Here is a 9,120-nt window from a genome sequence, read left to right as displayed (position 1 = left end):
AGGGCAGGACGGGCCCTCCCGGCTGCGCCTGCCCACGCTCAGACACTGCTGCACCAGGAGGGTGAGGCCTCTCCCAGCTCCTTGCCGAGGCAGCTGCTGCCAGGCCTTTCCTTCCTGCTTATCTGGGGCCTGAGGAGTGGCCAGTGACTGCGGGCAGCAGTCGCTGGTTCTGGGGGGCTCTGGCCCAGGTGAGGTGGCTGTCCCGTGCTCAGCCCTTGGGCAGCCCAGGCTGGGGCTGCTGTGCTAATAAACACCACACCCCCAGCATGCGGCTCCGTCTGGTTTCTGCAGCCACCTGTGCCAGCCTCGCAGGCCGGGCTGTGCCTTCCTCTGAGTCCTGAGAAGGAAGAGGAGGGGTTTTTAGAGGGTTTTCTTCCGTCCCATGAGCAGGAAAAGACTTTCTCTCAACACTCATTTGCAGGCTGGGTTTGGGTAGCGAAGAGGCTCCTAACATTGGTTACTCTGGCCTTAACTCCACGAAGTCAGAATGCAACATGCAGTGTTTTTCTAAAAGTGCACACACAGCACAGGACCCTGCCCCTGCAGCAGCCCCAGCGGGATGCACTGCAGGCACAAACCATCCCAGGCTCCTGCCATTCCCATGTTTCCTCACCTAAGCACCATGTGGTACCCACATGGCTTGATCCCATCCTACAGAACAGACACCTGCTCCTGGCACAGAGAAGATGTCCTTGAAAAAAACACAACAGGACTTTACACTGCAAAATGAAAACTTTCATTGTTTTATTCTTGACTGCAGCTGTTTACAGAAATATAGTTGCGAGTATACAAATGTCCCAATAGAAGCAAAATATTTTCATTTTTTAATATTCAACAAGTTATCACAGGATAGCTAAAAACATAGATGCAAATGAAATATCCCCTCATGGAACAAACTGAAAACACCAGGTATCAGTGCTTTGAAAACCCCAACTACCAAAGCCATATACACAGAAAAGCACAAAGGAGTATCTGGTGCTACTCTCACGTTGCAGGAGGGGGGAAGAGGCAGCTCAGCGGTCACTCGGTACCTGCAGAGCACGGTGGGTCACCCCACGGGTGCAGCTGTAACACAGGTAGAAAGCTCTGCTCTTGACTTTTTGGGGTTTTTTGGAGCTTACTCGTTCATCACGAGCTCAGATGGAAAGAGTTCAAAGGGCCTCGTTTCCAATGGTGTCCAGAATTTAAAAAAAAAAAAAAAGGCTTCATAGAATCATCTTGGTTGGACAGGACCTTTAAGATCATCAAGTACAACCATTAACCCAACACAACCAAGTCCAGTTTTCTACCACCCAGATGTTTCATACTCTTTCACTTTCCAAAGTGAGCTCCCCCCTCAGGGCTGTTATCCTGACCCCCAGGACTGCCCCACTCCTGCCTGGGACCCCCTGCCCCAGGGACACTCGGTGGGGCAGCTCCAGGGGTAGAGGAGGCCTCAAGGCTGTGTACCAGGACCCTTCACTGATCTAACTCTGGAACACATCGGGACGTTTGGTGGGAGTTGGAGTGTTGGAGTCTGAGCCAGGCACTGGCAGAGAGTGTGAGGGAGGGTCCCACAGCAGGCAGGGAGACCAGCAGATCCCTCATCCTTGGCTTAATGCCCTTGAGTGTTAGGAAGCAATTCCATCTAACTCTAACAGCCCAAACTCTAGATGAGCATCTCTGGAGCAGCCAGCTCCAGGAGGAGATATGAGGAAGTTCCCCTGCAGTTTGGCAGAGGTGCTCTGAGGTGCCTGTACCAGGACAGTGATGTCCAACCATCATGTCACTGCAGTGGAACACACCTGGCCTGGCATGGTGGCCAAGCACATGATTCTACAGTCTGTATTTCTTTCAGAGAGTTTGATTTCTCACACAAGCTGTCAGAAAATGTTTCTAGTCAGGGCAGGGTTTCCTACAGCTACAGACCACAGAGCTTCCCACAGCTTCAAGGAGAGAGTTTTCTAAATACTGATGGTTACAGTACAAAGTCAGTTAAAAAAAGTAAATTCACCGATGCCTGCGTTGATCAGAGTGGAGAGAAGAGGAATGACAGATTAATACAAACCCACCCAGCTGAGCAGCAGCTGGATCCTTTGCTATTCCAGAATGACTAACAACCCCCATGAGGAGAGAGCTGCTGGCATCAGCCCAGCTCCTCTGGAGCAACACGGCCACCAGCATTCCCTGTCAGCACGAGCTGCTGGGAGACTGGGAACGGGAAAGGTCCCAAAGTCAGGAACTGATTTGGGAAAGCTGGCAGGGGAGCAGGGGGAGGCAGGAGTCCCGGGCTGCCCCAGCCCAGCTCGTGGGCAGGCTCTCCTCCAAGGCTGCCACTTCTACATAACACCACTTCTGCCATTACTAATAAAAATATATAAAAATACAAAAGTGTGGAGCTGTTTTACAGCCGGGGCATCGGTGACAGTCACAAGCAGAGCGAGTTTCTGGAGCAACATGTACAGTACTGAAAGGCTGATACAACTACTAATGAGTTACTACAAAAACCTGGGTAAATAACCTCATACTAAGAAAAAGTAACATTATTTCATGTTTATAAAAATGTAAATATAACCGTATTATATGTGTCTACTAATTCTTTATATATAATAGATATATGATTCCCCTATATACATATATATAACCCTAGAATATACAGGCTTTGCATATTTACACACCTATATAGATTATAAAACAGGAAAAGCCTCTTCTCCTGTGGAACCCTCACTGTGGGGACACTTCCACAGGAGTTCAGCCCCTGCTGTGCTCTCCCTCCCCCCCTAACCAGCCTGTCTCCCTGCTCAACTCCAGGGCACAGGCTCAGGTCAGGGCTGTCACATCCAACTGGCAGCCCTGGTCTGAACACCAACATGAAGTGGTGACAATCTGTCCCAAAAAACGACTCCAAATTAAGACTGAAAGCCCAAACAAAGTATGTCAGTACCAGCTTCCTTTTAGCTTCTAAAATAAGAGCTGCCACCAGCTCTGTAGAGGAAGGGGATTCAAACACTGACAGTTGTGCTCCAGCATCCAATGCAGGTGCCCGTGTGTGCCTGCACACACACCTGCACACACACCTGCACACCCAGGGGAGCTACATGTAGCTTTTTTTAGTTCAGTAACAATAATAATTTTTTTTTGCTTTTTAATAAGTCACTTTTCTTGCTACTCAAAGAGTGATTTCAACATTGTTTTAAGACCAATGCCAGCTCCTGACCTGCCTGGTGTTCTTCTGAGGACTCTGGAAAAATATTAAGGAAGCAGAAAATCTATTCAGACAAGTTTGTTGGGTTTTTTTAGTAACTATATCCTAAATCAAAATCACAAGAGAAGCTTTTTTTTTTAAAAAAAAAAAAAGTTCAGCTGTTCTAAATGAGGGGAATGTCCCTGATACAAATGCCCAGACTCTCACTATTTCCTGCAAGTTGCAACGCTGAACTGTTCATGCTTTAGTTTATCTTCAACTTAAAGAGATGTAACCACCCTGTTGTCAGTACTTCAATTATAATGAAAGGCCTAGATATTAAACATCTGACTGAAAGAGCAAGGCTGAAATTATTTCTTGAACTATTCTTATGTTAAATTAACAGCAAAACATTCAGCTTGAGTAACGGCTGAGACCAGACATGAAGAGGCAATTAATAACAAAATGTGGACTTGCTATTTAAAGCACCAGTAACTTCCTACCAGAGGAGATGTTGAGCTAATAACTGTGCACTGGGTGTGCTCTCTCTGATTTGTGTGCCCATGTACACACACACAGCATATGAGGGGAGGGGGGGTCACAGCAGCAGCCCCAGAAGGTTTGTGTCCCCATCTGTGATCTTCTTTCTCAACCACACCTCACCCTAAGAGCAGCCCCTGATCTCTAGACAGGCCCCCCTGCTCCCAGCCAGCAGCACGGGGGAGGAAACACAGGAATTTAAAAAAAAAGAAAAAGGCAGAGTAAGCTCCAATTACGACCATCCACTGGTTACATCCCAGGAGTTGATGTTCAGGACTCTGAGACAACGCCCATGTGGCTCACACTGTTCTGGGCTCTCTGGCCATGCCACCCTGCAGCCTGCCTTCAGCCCCTGGCAGGCCTGGCCCTGCCCTCTGTGCCAGGACCTGCCAGCAGCCCCAGCACTGAGCAACCACTGAGCAACCTCTTCCTTCCTAAGACAAATACTTTTTGTAACCAAATCACATGATCAACGTGTTGTACATTTAAACATTGACCTAAAATGAACAAGGTAAATTTAACACAAGAGACACGTGTTCTCCAGAAGTGAAAAATGGGAAAGCACAGCCCTTTTTTTTTTCTTGTTTTTCTTTTTTTAAACGTATTTTTTTACATGATTATTTTTTTTTCTCTTCTCTTCCTAAGTGACCTAGGAGACACACACGATTCAAACCTACCCCTTCCTGGGAGCTGTAGCAGTCCTGGTATGAAGTTCTCTTTTGGACACCCATCTTGTGAAATGGAGAATTGGTCCCTGGTGACTTGGCACTGACCCACACAGCACTTCACCCACAGACTCACCCCTTGGGAACAAGGGAGTCAACTGAAGCAGCACACAAGGGAGTTTCTCATTCCTGTTACTTCTTCTGTGTATGAAGGCCCCAGTGACACCCGACAGCTTGTCCTGGGATTGCCATCCTGCAAAAGCCACCAGTTCATTGCTGAGTAACTGGCTATTGACTTCCAGGACCACCTGGAAGTTGTCCGGTCCATAATCCTCAGTCCTCCACATAGCCTCAACCAGCATCCAGTCAATGCTGCAAGATCTGTTCTCACGTGGTGAACCACAACAGGATATTTGTTAACATCTTGTCTTAGCAGGATAAGAAACAAAATTTAAAAAAAAACACAGAAAGAAAAAGTGTGGTGGGGGGTTATGAAGCAGCTCTGGACATTATGAAGCAGGGGATTCTTTTTATCATGATTAAAATTTTAAACATTTTAGCATAATCATAAATTAAGAGTTAAAACACAGAGGCGCTAATAATAAAATATTAAATAGAGGGTGATAGTGGATAAAAGCTGAATGGCTCATTCTGAACGAAACCTCCTTATTGTACACATGCCTAAATGCCTACGGGTTCCTTGCTCGATGGAACTGCTGAGTGACAGACACACCAAACAGACAGCGAAGCTTCTCATAGCCAGCTGGAACAAGAAGTTGCCTGATGGAATGGCGAGAGATGAACAAGTTCTTTATCTTGCAAAAAGTACTTAAATACTCAATAAAGACATAACAAACCCCACCCCACCCCACTGTTATCAGACGCCACGTTGTGGTAGAACATCGGACAAACTCACAGATTTACCACAAAAATGTGTGGCAAAAAAGAATATTTTATATATATGTATATATATAAATTTTTATATTTATGCCAATGTACTCACTCAGTACAAATAGCAAAATAGTATACCATTTCCTAAATACAAAATATAGCTTTCCAAAAAAATGAAACACACATTAGATATAAACCATCCAAAACTTGAACGATTGAAAACTGTATTCAAAATTAAATGACCCAGAGCAGGTCTCTTTCTGAAAAGTTCCCTTCATATCGGCAAGAAGCCTTACTACTGAAAACGTAATTCAATGCCTCTCAATGAGAGAGAGAAAGAGAGACAGAAAGTGAACGTTAGGACAGACAGATAAACAGGGAAAACCAGTAAAACAAAAAAAAAACTCTACACGGCTCAACTAAGCACACGAGTTAAGGGAAAAACACACAGTAAACAGGCCAGAGTAACTCAAAAACCATTTACAGACTACTCTTTGTTATATAAAATAACAAAAATGAAAGATGAGGTGACACCAACTACACTCTCCCAAGGCAGAGCCACCACCTGGGACAGCTGCTGGGCTCGGGGCAGCAGCAGCTCCCACCTGCAGGAAGAGGAACGTGCATCCAGATCATTGGAGCACCCAAAAAATGCACATGCCTCACAACACAACTGCAAGGTCTGGAGTGGGTTGTTTGGGTTGTTTTTGACCAATGTCACCAAATGTATTTTTTTATTTTTTTGTAACTGAAACTTGACAACCACGGACCTAGACCTGGGGACTTGAGAGGAAAAATAAATCACTTCCAAACTGCATGTAGCTCAATATGCTACAAAGATGCTATACAGCTCAGGATGAAGTGAAATTTTCAAGAATGCTTAAAAATGATGTCACTTGTCCCCTACTTGGAGTGAAGTCAAGCTGCAGATTCACATCACCAGTAACAGCTGGAAAATGGTGGGTTAAGGGGGGTTCCTGCATTGGGAAGATGGTGGAAAAACTGTTTCCTCTTCCTTAGTCCTTGATTATTTGTCAAAGCTCCTACTGACTAAGCCAGTCAATGCTGTGGATTCCTAAAAACTGCTTCTGATCTTTAAAGCCAGCAGGATATTTATGTTTTTTTAAAAAAACGCAAGATGGAACTGAGGGAGAGAGAAGAAAAACCATGACAGGAGCAAAGGGAGAAGGCTGGTCTGAGAAAGGACAGTGCAGCTTTACTGAGCTCTAACCCTAGAGTCAGAGGGACAGACATGGAAGAGCTCTTTCCAGAGCCAGGCAGGATGTTCTGTTCAAACTGAAGGTATTTTAGAGAAGATTTTACCAGCAAAATGTAATGGGAAGTTCCCCTTCATCTCTTCATTTTGATAGAGCCCCCAAACCCTTGCTCAATGTTCAGTTAGATCTAAGAGACATGGAAAACCATGGATCACATTCTGGGGTGGGAAGCACCCACCTCTGCCTGTCTACAGCAGCAATTAACAAATGCCATCTACTGCAATTAACAAATGGCAGCAGGAGCTCTCCCACTCCACTGCAAAACCTGTCATCCCTCTGCTTCCTGACAGCTCTGAGCCCCAGCTCATGTCGCAGGCGTTGGATCTTTCTGCCTCACAAGCTTTTCTAGTCAAAGAGGGGATGTGAAGAAGGAAGAGGAGGGGGGAAAAAGTAAACATGGTAACATGAATTACCTTCTAACAACAATAATAACTGACCAGATATGCTTTAAATTGAAAGAGCACCCCACTGGTGAGGAGGTTCAGGAATGGGGTAACAGTACAATCCCAGGCCCTGGGAACACAAAGCATAGCTTCTCAGCATTATTGGCACTACAAATCCCAAGCACTATGGTCAGAGCCTTGGTGCTGGAGGCTGCCACTGGCCACGGGTGTGCTCTTTTAGAGAGGAGGGCCACTTTTTGACAGAAGCAATCAGTTCCACACAGCCCAATCCAGAGCCAGAAGGTCTGGGAGGATCTGGGAAATCAACACTTTTTCTTCATGGAATTCCTGCAGGAAAAAACAAGGAAGCAAAATACTTAGGCACAGCCAACAACAGCCATCCTCTCACTTCCACATAGTTCACTCATCTTGCAAGTGGCCTTCCCAAGTAGACAGGAAACTACAAGCAAGTGTCAGAAAGCAGAGCCCTTCCATGGAGCAGGGTTACTCTCCTTCCACTCCTTCTATGTTTCTTATTTTTTTTAAAGTTCATTATTTCATTTACAAAACTGTTTAGATCAGAAAATTAAGCATATCACTTAACCAAACCTTACAGGGGACTGAGGATGGCAACACAGTTAACCAGAGCCAAGCTGCACACTGTGGAGAACTCCAGATTCCACAGTCCTCCTGGCTCTCAGTGCTCATTAATAGTCAAAGCTCCTCAGCTCTCTGGAAAGGGCAGGATGTGTCCCAGCAGCAGCTGGTCCTGCCAGTTCCCTTTGGGCCCAGCTCAGCACATGGCACATTCTCAGCACCCACCATGTTCTACCCCAAATTGTTTTCACATTACATTGTTGTAACCCCAGGGGCACCTTTAGAACAGCACAGACTTGAGGTGGTATTTGCCCCATCAGCCTCAACTGTTCAACTCAAGTCATGTTTCAAAACGCTTTTATCTTCCAAGCTGTCAGTGATCTACTCTCCTTCCTAATAAAGTCCTAGACCACAACAGCAGACGAGAAGACACACGGCAACTGCAGAACAAGCCCCAGTCTCAACTGTTTCACACAAATTCTGGCCTCTGGCTGTTTTTCATAACTTTTCATTCCTGCCAGTGGTACTAGATTCTTAGCCCAGCAACACCAGGATTTTCTCTGACCTCAGAGAGCATGGTGACCCACTCTAAGCAGCAGCATTCATGAACCCAGCAACCCAAACACATGACTTACTTGACTAATTAAAACGAACCGGCCATATTGTTCCCCTGGTTTTGCAACGACACCAGCAGATCATCTATTTTCTCCATATTCTGGTTGGTTGCCATAGCTGAAGGTAGTGGAGGAGTCTCGGATATCTGCTGGGACAGCAGGGCTGGCACTGCTGCCTGTCCCTCACCCTGGGGCTGACCTGGCTGACTTATGGCCATCAGCTCCTCAGGCAACGTGCCTGGTCCAGAAGTCAGCAGCTGCCCACAGTCTGTGACAGCACAGGAGAACAAGAAAGCACCATTTAAATTAGGCTAAAAACATGCCATGCATCAGCCAACTCATTTATGTGTGTATTCCTCAAATACACTTAAAACAGACAGATTAAAAACAACCCTTTCACCAAGGAGTGGACGAAGTCACTGCAAAAATTGCAGGAATCAAATGCAGGAAGAGAAAGATGAGAGGGGCTGCCTTAAGAGGGTGTCCCCTCTTTTTATAAAGAAGTGAGCACATGTATTTTATCTATTATTTGCATATATATTGCTAATAATTGTATATACATTTCTATACAGACATACACACAATTCTAAGATGGTCTTATCGGACAGTAATCCTGAGTGTAACCCACCAGCAGGTATTTAGGCCAAGAGTTTTCATGAAAAACCAGCAATGTAATTCTACATTCAGAGCATCGTGCTGAGCTCCTATATTCCCGGTTGTGGTGCTACATTACTCATGTCAGGATTTGCTTTTTTTGATAAATAAATATCTTAAGACTTGAATGACATTGTATTGTGGGCTCCAGTTGATAGCTCTTCTAAACTGTAAATCTGAACCAGGCACTTACTGTTTTGGATGCCAAACAGGAATATTCCCGATGTTTGCTGAGATGAAGCAGGAGAATTCTGCAGCTGGTTGATGGCCCCTCCTGCTGTGCTGTGGAATAGAGATGCTTGTTGCTGAGGAGGAGAAGCAGTTCCCTGCATTCCT

At 45.5% G+C, this 9,120-nt stretch overlaps 1 protein-coding gene across 1 annotated transcript in view; it reads right to left on the bottom strand.

The window, feature by feature from the left end:
- Positions 1-8,159: 8,159 nt before the first annotated feature.
- Positions 8,160-9,120, bottom strand: part of NFAT5 (nuclear factor of activated T-cells 5, tonicity-responsive) — a 33,359-nt gene continuing 32,398 nt past the window's right edge. Inside the window, exons 12-13 of the mRNA XM_010008431.1 lie at positions 8,978-9,110; positions 8,160-8,398 (exon numbers count right to left, since the gene is read on the bottom strand). Of these exons, the coding sequence (XP_010006733.1) occupies positions 8,160-8,398; positions 8,978-9,110 (372 nt within the window). The remainder of the gene's footprint in view (positions 8,399-8,977; positions 9,111-9,120) is intronic.

The sequence above is a fragment of the Chaetura pelagica genome, unplaced genomic scaffold, assembly GCF_000747805.2.
Source record: "Chaetura pelagica isolate M959 unplaced genomic scaffold, ChaPel_1.0 scaffold232, whole genome shotgun sequence".
Lineage (NCBI taxonomy): Eukaryota > Metazoa > Chordata > Aves > Apodiformes > Apodidae > Chaetura > Chaetura pelagica.
Note: the sequence above shows the minus strand (reverse complement) of the source record. Positions and strands in the feature narration are given on the sequence as shown.